This window comes from Microtus oregoni, unplaced genomic scaffold, assembly GCF_018167655.1.
Source record: "Microtus oregoni isolate MIOR12 unplaced genomic scaffold, Mior012 000015F_ref0000493, whole genome shotgun sequence".
NCBI classification, from domain to species: Eukaryota; Metazoa; Chordata; class Mammalia; order Rodentia; family Cricetidae; genus Microtus; species Microtus oregoni.
Window position 1 is genome coordinate 21,448,847 of NW_024543074.1, and position 16,088 is coordinate 21,464,934.

Below are 16,088 nucleotides of genomic sequence, written 5' to 3' on the forward strand. Positions count from 1 at the left end.
GTTCCTGTGTAGTCCTGTTATCCTAGAACTCTCTGTAGACCAGGTTGACCTCAAACTCACAGAGATTTGCCTGCCTCTGCTTACTGAGTGCTGGGACAAAAGGTGTGTGCCAACACTGCTTGGCAAATTTGTCTAGTATTAAGAGGGCAAATGAAAGACACAGGATGAAAATTGAGGTCTTTGAATTCTCAGCCCAGCTTATTAGCTGATTTCCTCCCTTCATCTGTCATTGGGCAAATGGCAGTTCTCACATGTGTATGAGTTTTTTTTTAACATTCATTTACACTGAATATCATCTTAGTGTGAAGCTTTGAGCTAGGATGATATAAATTCAAAAGATGACAATATAGTCTCTAACTTAAAAAGCTCCAGATCAATCTTTACTTATTAAAACTTTCCAAGTTATATTTATTTTTATATCTTCAACTAAGCAACTAGATTTTCTTTTTAAGATTTATTTTTATTATGTATACAGTATTCTGTCTGCATGTATATCTGTAGGCTTGAAGAGGGCACCAGATCTCATTACGGATGGTTGTGAGCCACCATATGGTGCTGGGAATTGAACTCAGGATCTCTGGAAGAGCAGTCAGTACTCTTAACTGCTAAGCCATCTCTCCAGCCCTGCAACTAGATTTTGATGCCTGGGATTTTTCTTTTTTGGTTCATTTTAGCAATTATAAAATACCTTTCATGTCAGGAGAGAGGAAAGTGGGGAGTGTGCATGGCACCTATCAGTAAGTACCCCAGACTCTCAGTCTATCATGGCAATTCTCTTCCTCCTCTGGCATAGGCAAGCCCTATCCCTTAACTACATTCTTAGCAACTATATTTGTTTTTTAAGGAGTACCAAACACTTGGGAATTTGTTTTTCAAAGCCATTCCATCAGTACAATTGATCTTTCTTGGAAAGGAAGGGGATCAAATGGTTGAGAGAATAACTGCTTTGATTTTTTTTCTAAGATTATAGCTGAGAATTGAAAGCAACTCTAAGGATTAAAGTTTACCCATCGATATTTTTTTGACAGGAAAACATAAAGACTAAAACAGGGACTTCTGCCATACAGAGGAGTAGGCAATTGCTCTGTGTGCTCACCCTCGGTTCTGTAAATCCTCTAAGTTCGAGGCATTCCATTCTGAGCCCTATGGAGCCAAAAAGACAAGGTTAGTGAGCATTATCAAGTCAACTAAACAGGGTATTTGGAAAGGAGCCCTGTGGGGAAACAGTTTCTGAAAAGTGACTCAACAACATGTACTTAATGCCTCTAAATCCCAGGGTCTTCATGTTATCACACCTAGTTTTATTAATGATAGTGCAAAAATGACCACTCCCCCAGGATGTTCACATGAGAATAGACAAGTGCCACAGTATGTATGTGGGGGTCAAATTCAGACTGTCAGCTTGGGGGCAAGTGTCTTCATCCAGTGGAGCCGTCTTGCTGACCCAATGATCGTGAACTTCAAAGCCTACAATTTTCATCTCCTATGCTTGGGATTACAAGGGTATACCAGTATACCCAGTTTATAAGGTGCTGGGGACTGAGACCAGTGCTGTGTTCAGGCTAGGTAAGTACACTGCCAACTGAGGTACATCTCTAGCCCTATTTGTATTTTTTTTCTGAGACAGGGTTTTTCTGGTTGTTCTGGACCTCGCTCTGTAGACCAGGCTAGCCTCGAACTCACAGAGATCCACCTGTCTCTGACTTCTGAGTGCTGGGATTAAAGGCATGCGCCACCATCACCTGGCCCTATTTGCTTTTTAAATTATATTTTATTACGTGCGTGTACACCAAACTATGTTGGTGTGGGTGCACTCATGCCATGGGGGTTAGAGGAAAATCCGAAAGAGCCTTTTCTCTCCCTCTACCATGTGGGTTTTAGCGACTGACCTCAGGTCATCAGGTATGGGGGCAAGTGCCTTTATGTGATGTACCATCTTGTACCATGCACATGCTTCCAGTACACTCTCTGTACCACCACAAGGATAACGGCCTGGGGCTGCATTTCTATTTGAAAACACTTCTAGAAAGGATCTGTAATGTCAAATCTTGGAAAAGATAGTCAGTTTATTCATAAGCAAAATTATGGTGTCCAATACTCTCATGTTTCCCTTGCTAAGCTAAAAAACCTTGCTTTCCTACAAATGGTCTCTCTTCACAGTAAAATTTTTCTCAGTCAAATCAGACAGCCTCCAGGACAGCTGCTGATACTAAAATCTGGCTGGGCAAATGCTTCCTCCAGTTCAGAGCAATTGCACAATCTTATGAGGACTTAGATGAATCCTTTTTCCTAATAACTTGGCTTCCCACCAATCAATCTTTCCTTCCCACTGCAGATTTCTTTAAACTATGTTCTAAACATTCCTTCTCCATATCAGCTGATAGCGCCCTGAGTAAACAAACCTCTGTGTAGCATAATGCAGAGCTGCAGAGCTGAGCATTCTTGCGGAAGGAGGGGAACTGCTGCCTCTCCTCTCACAATCTGCTTGAGCTCCAGGCATGGCAACTATGCATGAAATGAGATGACTTTGAGAAAAGTAACACTGCAACTTGAAACTAGGCTAAATCTCTTTTCCTGTGTCAACTTCTGGGAAAGGGTAGACTCCCTGGAGAGGAGGAAGGGGTTTGGACACAGGACCTGTGGTACACGACCAAGGGGAACCGCCAAAACAAATATAAAATGTTTAGGTAATATCTGCAAGCATTTATTTTGCATTTTGAATTAAGAGGTAAATTTTATAATTTTCCTATTTGGAACTTATTTTCTTAAATAAGAAAATCATTCACATCTTTAAACCCAACACTCAGGAAGCAGAGGCAGGAGGACCTCTGAGTTTGAGGCCAGAATGGTCTATAGAGTTTCACAACAGCTGGGGCTACACAGAGAAACCCTGTCGAAATAAAATGAAAAACAGAACAAAAACCACATTTACAAAGAGTAAGAACTCTTATCCTCTAATAGTAGACACATGCCATAAATATGTCCAAATTCATACAGTGTACATTCTATGTAATCTATGGACTCAGCTGATAATGATGTGCTAATCAATGCAGGTTCATTAACTCTAACAAATGTACCCCTTATTTGTTTGTTTGTTTGTTTGATTGATTGATTGAGACACGGTTTCTGTGTAGCCTTGGCTCTCCTGGAACTTGCTCCATAGACCAGACTAGGCTTGAACTCCCAGAGTCCACCTGACTCCTGTCTAGAATTAAAGGTGTGCACCAGCACACCCAGTCCAAATGGACCACTCTTGACAGGGTATGCTGATTATGTGGCAGGCTATACATTCACGGCAGCTGAGGGTACATGGGAAAATTTTAATCTTCTGCTTAATTTTCCTATGAATCTAAAACATCTCTAAAATTAAAATCCACATACTAGAAGTATTATGTAGATATATGTAGTACTAAAATAAAAATATGACTAGGAAACAATAACAAAAGACAACAATGAAACCTTCTTGGGTAATGATTAAAAGTGATTTATTATTTTCTAAAATTGAAAAAAAATTCTACAATGAACTTTAAGCATATTACTTCTTTTTTTTTTTCTTTTTTGATACAGGGTTTCTCTGTAGCTTTGGAGCCTGTCCTGGAACTAGCTCTTGTAGACCAGGCTGGCCTCGAGCTCACGGAGATCTGCCTGTCTCTGCCTCATGAGTGCTGTGATTAAAGGCGTGCGCCACCATCGCCCGGCAAGCATCTTACTTCTTATGTGTATTAATGCGTTGCCTGTAGCGCACGTGTGCTCCACCTGTGTGTCTGGTGGCCTTAGAAGTCAGAAAAGGGCTTCAGATGTCCTGGAACTGGAGTTCTGGATGGTTGTGATAACCAAGTCAGTGCTTGGACTATATAATTCGGATTAACCTTGGCTTCTGCAGTACTGGGATTACAGACATGAACTACTGTGCCTAGAGGACATAAATTATCTTTGCAATAAGAAAAAACTCAAGAAAGAATTATGAACTCCTAAGAGGAATCTGTTGGTGTAAATACTCAAACACATTTGTGGTGATTAGGGAAACATAATTTGGGGGAAATTAGACTGTTTTCAGTATTATTAAAAATTGCTTATATACCATAAAATAAACCAGTTGAAGAAAGGGTAAAGAGGAGGCAGCTCTGAATTCTAGATGGAAGCGAGTGACGGTAGAGACATAGGAAGCATGCCTGCCTGGAACAAGACAGGTTGGCAGTCAGAAAATGGCTATATTGGATATTTATCATGTCTGTATCTATCTATGTATTTAATTATTTATTTGAGACAGGATCTCACTACCTAGCTCCTGCTGGCCTAGAACACACTCTGTAGAGCAGGCTAGCCTCCATCTCTCCACCTGCCTCTGTCTCCTGAGTGTTGGAATTGTAGGTGTGCACCATCATGCTAGGCAACATGTCTGCATCCTTTGTGTGCATGGTGCTAGCGATCCAACTCTGGGCCTAGCACATAAGAGAAAAGTTCCACATTTAAAAAAAAGTTTTAAAATCCATATTTAGGGCTGGAAATGTGGTTCAGTGGTAGAGTCCTTGTCTACACAGGTATCTATATTCGATTTTCAGTATCAAAAAAACCAAACAAGCAATGCTTGATGGTAAAGTGACTTTAGTTTGCTCCTGACCCCCTACTTTTTAGATCTCATGGTTCCCAGGCTGAATCCAAACTCTATGCAGCTGAGGATGACCCTGTCATGAGTACTAGAGTGTCACTACACCCAGCTTCCAAGGTGCTGGGGATCAAACTCAGGAGCATATGCACAACAGATAGGCACTGTACCACTAGGGCTACATCTTTAGCCAGTTCTGGCCACTACCTAACATGAGCTCTTTTTGGCTACCAACATTTTTTTCTTCACAAAAATTCAGTCATACTTCATGGAGTCTGGGCAAAGAATATCTGAGTGAGTGGCTCCTAAGATTTCTACAGATAACACAAGAATTCCAACAAAGTTGGAATTTTTTTTTTGAGACCTCGTGAAAATACACACTAGAGACAACAAATTCAGTCTCCTTACCCATAGAAAGGACAGCACAATATACATCCAGAAATAGCAACACAGCCAGGTGGTGGTGGCACACACCTTTTATCCCTGCATTCAAGAGGCAAAGGCAGGTGGATCTCTGTGAGTCTGAGGTCAGCCTGATTTAGAGTGAGTTCAAGGACAGCCAGGGATGTGTGAGAGAAATCCTGTCTCACCCACACTCCCTGACAAAAAGTACCAGAAAAGAAGATCCCTTGTCAGTTCACAGTTTTGCACAGTGATTTCTCAGCTATGGGCCATATAAATCAAACTAGAGACAAATATACTCTAAAATTTCAAACTTCCAATCGTATCAAGTCTGACTGCATGGTAAAATAAACTCTTATGAATGTTCAGTGTGAGGTAATGCATTTAGTCAGTTTCTGTGTGCTGTGGGATGCTCTTTCTGTATGTTGTGAATATGTTTTGCTCTTACTGGTTGATAAATAAAGCTCTTTTGTCTTATAGCAAGGCAGAATGGAGCCAGGTGGGAAATTCAAGCAGAGATAGAGGAGAAGAAGGGTGGAGTCTAGGAGATGCCAGCCAGCTACCAAGGCTGACAAGAACAAGACATGTAAAAAGTGAGGTAACAAGCCACAAACCATATGGCAAAATGTAGATAAAAATATGGGTTAATTTATATGTAAGAGCTAGCTAATAATAAGCCTGAGCCATAAGTCAAGCATTTATAAGTAATATTAAGCCTCTGAACTGTTATTTGGGAATTGGCAGGTGGGAAAGAAACCTCCAATTACATCTGTGTCTCTGTCCTCTTCTATCTGTATTCCTGGCTTCTAACCAGTTCAGTTCACGTATGTGCTTATCAGAAAATGGAAACGCCACATTTCTGAATGTAGAGGGTACTAGCCCCTCTATAAGGATAAGAAGCTTTCGTAATGTAAATTTGGCCAAAATGTACAAAAAGTAGAAACAAAATGATGTCTTAGCATCCTTCTTTGCTTTGATGTAGTCTTGTTAATCTTGTTCCTACTACCATGTACACATGAAACCAGAATTATTTGACCTTAGAGGCTTCCTATCTAGTCTCTCTGTATCTTCCTTGAGGCTATTACAGGTGACTGAATGTTTGGGAACTATGAAGAAAAATTTTTAGTCATTGACATTTTGGTAATAATGAAAAGTACTTTGGAGGCCTCAAAATGCTGTGACATAGTTTCATTATGTTTAAAGGTTGAGGGCTGAGGATGTTGTTCAATGGTAGAGCACATGCTTAACATGTGCAAGGATCAGACTTTGATCTTTAGGGCCCCAGAAAACAACTAAGCAAATAAAGTTCTGTTATAAGTAGTACCATCTGCTTAGATGAAATACGCCAGGTATAAATACTGCCACTATACTCAGTTTTAATCCACATAAAAACCTACTGAAAGAGGAACTGGGAAGAAATAAACGGCAGTAAGCCATTATGTAACATTTCTAGCATACAACACATGCAATTAATCTTAAAAAGCACAGATAATATTAGCAGTGCTAGCAAAATAATGTGGCAAAAATATTAGAAAGCAATGAGGCTTGAGTAATATTGCCTATCCTTTTAATTCAGTTACAATAAACCTTTTTTAGATTTATTTCAAGTGTATGAGTTTTTGGCCTGCATGTATGTGTGTGCACCAGGTAGATGTCTGGTGCCTGCAAAGGTCAGAAGGGGGCTTTGGATCCATAGGAACCAGAGTTATGGATGCTTTTGAGTCATCGTGTGAGTTCTGGGAACTGAACCCAGGTCCTCTGCAAGAACAGTAAGTGCCCTTAACCACTCAGTCATCTCTTCAGTCCAGTTACATTTTATTTAAATAGAGTAAACAACAATTGTCTTGAGTCCAAAGCTAGTTTCAAAATACCACTTAAAGTGGCTTTAAAACTTACCAGGAACACATGCTCAAATATCTGTGTGGGACTATCCATCTGACCAAGGATCACTATCATTTCATTATCTATGAATTCCTTGAATTCTCGCAAGTTGCACACCATCTGCATTTCCAACTCTGTGCGTATCTGAAACAGAGGCAACGTACCGTGTTAATCTCTGTAAAGTTCTTCTGTGTTTTCAATATCATTTTTAGCCCATTCCTATTGTTACTCTACTCCTAGCTTCAGAACAATGAGGACTCAATGTTGCTTACCTCTTTGGATGTGATATTTTCCAAATCCTTTTGCATCATAATCTCCCTTAATTTGGTTTTAATAAGCCTTTCTGTTCGTTCACGTTCAGTTGGTCTGAGGATAGACAAGTAGTGGTTTTTCTTAAACAAGAATTTAATCAAAACAATGAATTCACCATTTGATTATGTTTCCATATTACTTCTCTTATTCTCATATTTATATTGCAGAAGCAGTATTCCTCATTGTCCGCTATGTTCAGCTAGTCCGGATTTATCCCATGCTTTTTCGATAAATCCGGACTAGCTGAACATAGCGGACAATGAGGAATACTGAGAACTCAAGAACAATCGCAGTGGGTTTTTGATCCTACTGCACGTACTGGCTTTGTGGGAGCCTAGGCAGTTTGGATGCTCACCTTACTAGACATGGATGGAGGTGGGTGGTCCTTGGACTTCCCACAGGTCAGGGAACCCTGATTGCTCTTCGAGCAGATGAGGGAGGGGGACTTGATCGGGGGAGGGGGAGGGAAATGGGAAGCGGTTGCGGGGAGGAGGCAGAAATCCTTAATAAATAAATAAATTAAAAAAAATATATTGCAGAAGCATAGCAAATGAAAACTGTACCCAATTACACAGTGAGTTCCAGACCAATGTGGTTACTACATAATCAGACAATGTCTAAACCAAAACCAAAACCAAATTAACATCAAGAATACCTTCCTGCCAGGCAGTGGTGGTGCATGCCTTTAATCCCAGCACTTGGGAAGCAGAGACAGGCAGATTTCAGTGAGTTCGAGGCCAGCCTAGTCTACAGAGTGAGTTCCAGGATAGCCAGGGCTGTAACACAGAAATCCTGTCTCGAAAAAACAAAAACAAAAAAAACCCAAACCCAAATCCAAAATTAAAAACAAACAAAACCAAAAACACCTTCCCAACCTAAACCAACCAAGAAACAAAACAAAACAACCCCATATAGAACATAATAAACATGTAAAAATTAACTTGAGCCAGGCGATGGTGGCGCACGCCTTTAATCCCAGCACTCGGGAGGCAGAGGCAGGCGGATCTCTGTGAGTTCGAGACCAGCCTGGTCTACAGAGCTAGTTCCAGGACAGGCTCCAAAGCCACAGAGAAACCCTGTCTCGAAAAACCAAAAAAAAAAAAAAAATAACTTGAATAGGACCCATGTGTCTTTAAATACATCAAGAATATACAGATCTATGAAGCAGCAAAGACAAGCTGGGCATATCAAGTATCTTTCATGTCCCTATCAAGAACCCCTGGATAGCAACACCTGCTGAGCTAGAATACCAATCTAGGCAGGACACTGGTGTAACTCAATAGTGCCAGACCCTAGAATGTCATCTGCAGGACTGTGTGGTTTTCTAGTTTTTGGTCTCTTTAAAATTACTCAAGGTCAGGTGTGGTGGCACATGCCTTTAGTCCTAGCATGCTGAGTTAGAGGCCAGCCTGGTCTACAAAGTGATTTCCAGGACAGCCAGGGCTATATAGTGAGACCCTGTCTCAAAATAAATAATAACAAATCTACTCAGCCAGGCAGTAGTGGTGCACGTCCTTAATCCCAGCACTCGGGAGGCAGAGGCAGGTGGATCTCTATGAGTTTGAGGCCAGCCTGGCCTACGGCCTACAGAGCTAGTTCCAGGATAGCCAAGGCTACACAAAGAAACCCCATCTTGAAAAACTAACTACTCCCTCTACCCCTTCTTCCCCCACAAAAGGAAAAGCATCAGTTCAGTGTAACTGGATGCTTCTCTCTAGTGGCATGGTTCATATTATGGAGAATTTGAGTGCTTTCTGCCCCATCTTTGCTCCTACCTACTCAAGAAAGGTATCTGCTTTGGATCTCCTTATTTGGATATGGACATGGCTTAAGCCTTCAGGCATCCTGCCTGTTCCTGCTGCTTGCAGCCTTATCACTGGCTGCAAAAATAGCCTCTGTAATCTCCAATTCTGTATGCTGCATCTCCACACACTTGGGACACCACATTGGGCAGGCACTCAGCTTCTCATGAACGATGCAGAACACAGCTAATACCTGTGCTGTTCTGCTAAGGTGTTTGTCTTGAATAGAAGGGCAATTCTTATCTAGGTTTTATTTTTCCCAGACACAGTAATGTGGGAGGAAATGCAGAATGACAGTCTTCTGCTGAAAAGATGTATTGATCAAAACAGATTTTAGCACTTGTGTGCATGCATGGGTTTCCTGAGAAAAACTCAAAGCAGTTTTTCTTTGAGCCCTTCATATTCTGAGCTGGAGTAGTTCAGGAGCAGACAGACCTAGGTTTAATCACAGCCCTACTACTTACAGTTAATGTGACCTTGAACAAGGTCCTTCCCTTTTCAGAGTCAGGCATAACATTAGATATACATTGGGGCACCACACAGTACAGGACCTTCTTGGATTACAAGAACAAACTGTTTACAACAGAATTCTATAAATGCATTTTGGCTCACATTTTTCCTATATTCTCACTATCCTTTTTTTAGGCCTTTTAAGTTAAATTGGGTAGGAAGAGGGCACAGAAAAAGCATTTAGCATGCAAACATACTTTCCCCTCTTTGATATCACTGGAAAAAAATGCAAAACACAGAGAAAACAAAAACTAAAACCACTCTATCCAGATATAATCATGTCCTAGTTAGGGTTACTATTGCTTTGATGAAATACCATGAGCAACAGTGAGCTGCAGAGAAAAGGGCTTATTTGGCTTATACTTCCACATTGTAGTCTGTCATTGAAAGAAGTCAGGACAGGAACCCAAACAGCAGGAACCTGATGCAGAGGCCATGGAGAAGTGCTGCTTACTGGCCTGTTCCCCATGGTTTGCTCAGTCTGCTTTTTTATAGAACTCAGGACCACCATCAGGGACATAGCCCCTCCACCAATAGGCTGGGCCCTCACACATCAATCACTAATTAAGAAAATGCCCTACAGGTTTGCCTGTGGGCTCATCTTAGGGAGGCATTTTCTCAATCGAGGTTCCATCCTCTCCAACAACTCTGTGTCAAGTTGACATAAAACTAGCCTGCACATCAGCTTCGATATTCTGGCCTACAGTTTCTATTTATTCGTTTTCTACAAAGATAATGTAATAAATGTATCTTAAAACTAAGAACTAATGTTCAGTGAGTGTCTACTATCTGCCAGGATCTTTCACCCTTTTGGGGGGAGTTGTTTTTTCTTAGGGATGTAAAGCAATTCTTTCTACTGTGCTAGAGAGCCAAAATCTTCTCAAATCAAATCAAAATTAGGAAGGAAAAACAATAGTTTACTGATTTTAAGATATTTGTTATTTATTTTGAGATGTGGTTGGTGCAATGATATGCAGCACAAGGTTGGAGCATGGAACCCATGGTGTGTGTGTGGGACAAACATGCCATCACACAGAGGTTACAAGGGAAGGAAGGGAGAAGAGAGAAACAGAGATTGAGAGCTGCCTTCTCAGAGAAATGGCAAGGGGTGGGATGGGCAGAGCTAGTCTCTTAAAGGGACCTTTGCACCTGTGTATAGACTAAGTAGTGACATAGCAGTCATAGAAACCCTGGGCTGGCCAGAGTACAGCCTGGGTTCATTCTGTCAGGTGACAGGGGCCAGCATAATGCCTGAATCCTAACAGTTGACCCTACTATTATAGTCCAGGCTGGCTCAGAACTTGAAACCCTCCTACCTCAGTCTACCAAGTGTGCGATGTGCTACTATCCCTGGCTGTGATGAAGTTTCTTCTCTAAGTATGGTTTAGGATAAGCTTTTTTTGAGCTAGATGAAACAATAATTCCTCTGAAACCCACCAACCAGCTTCACAATATAAAACCATGAAGATCATTTCCATAGGTGTGTTTTTTTTGGTTACTAAGAGACCTTGAAAGAACTAGGCCTACTGGAAAGGCTCTGGAACCAACAACTCCCTGATAAAAAAGATTGATGATGCTTTGACTGCTTCTTCAACTAAAATAAAACCACAACTCAGCAGAAATAAATTTAACCCAGTATTCTTTTCAATGGATTGGAAACATCTTTCTCTCCTTGTTCCTTTCTGAGACAGGGCCTCACTATGCACCTCTGCATGGCTGAGAATTCACTGTGTGGATCAAGCTAACCTTGGGCTCAAGGGATTCACTTGCTTCTGCTTCCTGAGCGCTGGGATTAAAGAATACAAACAGTTTCTATTGGTTACAACAGTAAATGAAAAAAGAGGACACATCACCTATTGCTCCTGGGGACTGTGTTTATAGGAGTGATTGCTACCCTTGGGAAGACACTTTAACTTCTCAGGTATGGCAAACATCCCTCCAAAAGCCTCCTGCTGTTAATTGTTATCAAATGCTCCTTTTCATAGTCATTTCTCTAAATTCAAATTTCAAATTAGTGGAATCTGAGTAATAGGTTTTTTTTTTTCTTTTTTGGTGACACAAGTCATGTCCGTCCCCCCCCCCCCCCCCCCCCAGCCCTGCCACTGGGTATCTCTGTGTAGCCCTGGATGTCCTGGAATTCTCTCTGTAGACCAGGCTGGCCTCAAACTCACAGAGATCCACCTGGCTCCGCCAAGTGCTGAGATTAAAGGTGTGTGCCACCACCTGGCTTTTAAATTTTTATTTTATGTGCATTGGTGTTTTGCCTGCATTATGTCTGTGTGGGGGTGTCTGATCCCCTGGAAAAGTAGTTAGACAGTTGTGAGCTGCCATGTTGGTGTTGGAATTGAATCCGGGAAGTAGCCAATGCTCTTAACCACTGAGCCATCTCTTAGATTTTTATAGCATTACATTCTTGATTACAGACACTCTGTTGTGCCCAGGAGTAAAATTCCTCAGGCCTTTGAAGGAAATAGAGGATCTTCATGTATGACAGAAGTGTAATCTACATTGTAACTATTGTCAATGGGGCAGGGTTAGTTCCTAAGGAATATGCTGCCTAGCACACAAGAGAGGGTCACAGTCCTTAGCAAGCCAACTTACATGTCTGTGAAGAGAGCCGGAGAGTCAGGTCGATGAGACTGCACATCCTGCATAGCATTCCACTCATTGACTGAGGACTGATCCGAGTTGATATGGCTCTCATAATAACTCACCCACGTGAGAAAAAGGCTTCCTGGATAGTAGTTATGCATTCTGGCCACTTCACAAGCCTTGTGCAAGCTCTGTAGTGCAGACCTGAAAGATAGGCTCAGAAATGAGCACTATAGAATTATGGGATACCAAAAGGATAAAATCTAGGTCTATCTCAAACTCCTCTAATTTTTTAATTCTACAGAGTATTATTCTCTGTAGAATTTTCTCCCTCCCTGGAAGTCAATATTCTGTGGTCTTGATGCATATTCAAGGCAGGGAGAGGGGACAAGAACTGACAACTAACTCCTCAGTGAAAAAAAAGTCTATGGCCTCATGACCTAATCCTTGGTCTCATGTGACTGTGCCATTAGCAAACAAAAATCTCAACAATTAACTATTCAAAATTTGTTTCCCTTTGGCACAGAATCATGTGATAGCTTATTCTCTAGCATCCTCACAGGCTCCACAGAGATCTGATAGGCAGATGCCCCGAAAGCCATGAGTCTACATCCTTTGATGTCCAGGAAGTACTAACCTAATGGCATTTACCATTCTTGCTACCTTAGTCTCCTAGTTCTTTAAACCATTTATTCATTCACACGAGTTACTTTCTCAGAATAGCTTCTGGCTCTACCCTAAGACTAAATTAAACTTCTGACTCTGAGCTCAGAAACCCAAGAAGGGTAAACAAAACTAAAAACTACGTTTTTTTCTATTTACCTAAGCTAAAGCTAAAAACGCTAGAAAGTAAACAAAGACAGAAAAAGAAATACTAGGAAGTAACTTACACAAGACAAGGATCATTCTACATTTGTTTATTAGTCTATCTCCAGTGCTTAACAAGGCCTAGATCATAGCTGGAGCTCAAATAAATGTCATATTAGCTACAAACTAACATTTATTTTGTTTTCTGATTCTGTAGCACTGTGAATAAGGACTCAGTGCCTCCTGTATGCTACAATCAATATACAACTTGTTATGTTTTTGTTTTGGTTTTTTGAGACAGGGTCTCTCTACATAGCTCTGACTGTTCTGGAACTCACTTTGTAGACCAGGCTGAACTCAAACTCAGAGATCTGCTTGCCTCTGCCTTTTAAGTGCTGAGATTAAAGGCAGGTGCCACCATGCCTGGCCAACTGTAGAACTTTTTCAAAATGAGCAAGGATTATTTTTCTTAGGAGGCAGGACAGATAAAAGATATTCTTAACAAAAAATATATAAGATCATTTAAAACAGCTTAGTAGTTAAAGGCACTGACAAGCAAGACTGAAAGCCTGAGTCTAATCTCCAGGATACACTTGGTGGAAGAAAGCACTAATGCCCCCATAATCTACCTCTGCCCCCATATGTTTGCTACTGTGGCATACAAACCCACTCACACACAAATAAATACTTTTTTTTTTAAATGATAGGTGCTGGAATGTTGGCTCAGCAGTTAAAAATACTTGTTTTTGCAGAGGTCCCAAGTTCAATTTCCAACTCCAGTTCCAGGGGATCTTTCATCTTCTAACCTCCTGGGCACCAGGTACACATATGGTGCACAGACATGCATGCAGTCAAAACATTCATACACATAAAATAATTAAAAAATAAATGTTATAAAGAAAAGTATGTAAATGAATGGCTATATAATTCTCTTACACTTTCTTTTCCTTCAAGAGAAAAACATTAGTTTGTAGCTAACTCCCTGCAACACTGGGGTACAGATGAGCACTGCTGGTTTTTTACATGAGCATTAGGGAACTGAATTCAGACCCTTATGGTGGCATGACACTTTACTGATTGAATTATTTCAGTCCCCAGAGGCTAAAGACTACTGAGCAGAAAGCCTCATTATTCCTTGGTTTTATTAGATCATTTTCTAGATAAGTGAATAAGATTCTATTCTATCTAAATAAATAAGATACTCTCGGGCCAGATATGTAACCCTTGAAATGCCTTAGTTCTTTCATCCACAACAGGGTGCTAACAACATTACTGTGTGGCACCAGTGTAATGGTTAAATATAAGCCATGTAAAGCATCCAGAACACAGTGAATAACTTAAAAGTGTCAGTATATGGATGGTTATTAACAATGATTTCTTTAGGCTTTATTTGCTTCACACAAACAATTACCAGTACTTTTTTTTTTTTTATTTTTGGTTTTTCGAGACAGGGTTTCTCTGTGGCTTTGGAGCCTGTCCTGGAACTAGCTCTGTAGACCAGGCTGGTCTCGAACTCAAAGAGATCCGCCTGCCTCTGCCTCCCGAGTGCTGGGATTAAAGGCGTGCGCCACCACCACCCGGCTCAATTACCAGTACTTTAAAAGGAAATGTATCTATCTATACTATAACTCTGTCAAATAAGATAATCTTTGATTATTTTAGGAAACTAAAAGTTAGTGCATAGCAGTAAAATGTACAGACTTGGCTCTCACACTAAGCATGGTCAGTGTGAAACAGTTCTAACAGACTCCCTAACCCATTAGCATCTCTTCTAGAGCCCAATATTACCTCTGAATTTCACTTGTTCACCAATGCACCAAGTTTTCCACTGTGACAACTGAAAAACTACATTTCTAGGTTACCTTTAATCATGGTTACCATGCAAACAGATCACACACACATACACAAATCCTCTACAATACAGGATGCATGTGAATAGTGAATTGCATCACTTCAAATTATACTTATCTCACAAAATATTATTTAAGACCTCTTAAAAAACACAGTATTATAGAGATATCAAAAGTCATCTTACCACATTGCTTGCACAGATACAGGTTTGAATATGTGAACTCTATTATCTGTTGATACGCTGAACCCACTAAGAGCAAAAGAGAACAGACAAAAGTCCACAAATAAGGGATTTTCAGGTATTTCAAGTTTGCTAGACCAACTGATGGACTAAATAGAAGAAATAATCAGTATGTCATCTAGAGTTAACTAGAAGTAGGATGTGATTGAAAAGTTCCAACATGGCATCTGAGAGAAAGACAATTGGTCTTCTCCAGGGACAAGGATTATATGCTAAGTAATCAAATTCCAAGTGGTCATTACTAAACACATGCACATATGAGCAACACTAAATGAACTCATTAAGCTGTATTTATATATACCTATGAATAAATATGAAATAATAGTAATTAAACATGAAGTAGTCATGATTTTGAGAGGAAGTGGAGGAACATAAGAGGAGTTGGGAGAGGGTGGAAATTATATAAATACAGTACTCATTATCAAATCCTCAAAAGTAAATTTAAATAAAGAAAAGCACCAACAAATTGATTTTATCTACTAGGCAAAATTAAGGTGTTCTGATGTACATTTCTATTTGGAAGTCTTTTGATTCATAGCAAATTGACCTGGGTTTTATAAATTGGAGCAAACATTTCAATCTCTTTGGAACACATTCTAAAAACACCAGGAGGTGGGGGTGGCGACTGGAAGGAACTGGCTCAGGAAAAGGGTTACACAGCGGGCTGACAGCTGGCAGAAGCTGCAGAGGTTATTTCAAACAGAACACATTATCCTTTACGGGAACACTGCAAGAGCAGTCCCACATGTTCACATTAAAGGGTGAGCCAACAAACTACTACTTCTTTGTCAACTTAGAAGACTAGAAGGGAGAGACCCTGGCGAGTTGCATTTTATTCTACTTTACAAAGTGGCAGTTTAAAAGGCCTCACTGAGCTGCTCACATGCCAGCTCATGTGGGCACACTGGGCCTCTCATTCAGCTGAATAAATGAGCCACTGGGCTTTCTGTAGAAGTAGTGGAAGAGGGAAAGCTCTTACCCGTCACCATCCAGATGAATTAGGGTATCACTCCAGAGAGGCAAGACTAAGCCCATGGTACAAGTGCTACTGCAAGACGAGAAACAATCATTAAGTTACTTACTG

The 16,088-nt window shown here is 40.6% G+C and overlaps 1 protein-coding gene across 2 annotated transcripts in view; it reads right to left on the reverse strand.

Moving 5' to 3' along the window:
- Positions 1 to 16,088, reverse strand: part of Ssh2 (slingshot protein phosphatase 2) — a 245,552-nt gene that overhangs the window by 31,455 nt on the left and 198,009 nt on the right. For both annotated transcript variants that reach the window (XM_041664198.1, XM_041664199.1), the window contains 6 exons: positions 15,984 to 16,052; positions 14,948 to 15,013; positions 12,115 to 12,309; positions 7,162 to 7,255; positions 6,905 to 7,033; positions 1,097 to 1,143 (listed from right to left, as the gene is read on the reverse strand). In XM_041664198.1, coding sequence (XP_041520132.1) covers positions 1,097 to 1,143; positions 6,905 to 7,033; positions 7,162 to 7,255; positions 12,115 to 12,309; positions 14,948 to 15,013; positions 15,984 to 16,052 — 600 coding nt within the window. The remainder of the gene's footprint in view (positions 1 to 1,096; positions 1,144 to 6,904; positions 7,034 to 7,161; positions 7,256 to 12,114; positions 12,310 to 14,947; positions 15,014 to 15,983; positions 16,053 to 16,088) is intronic.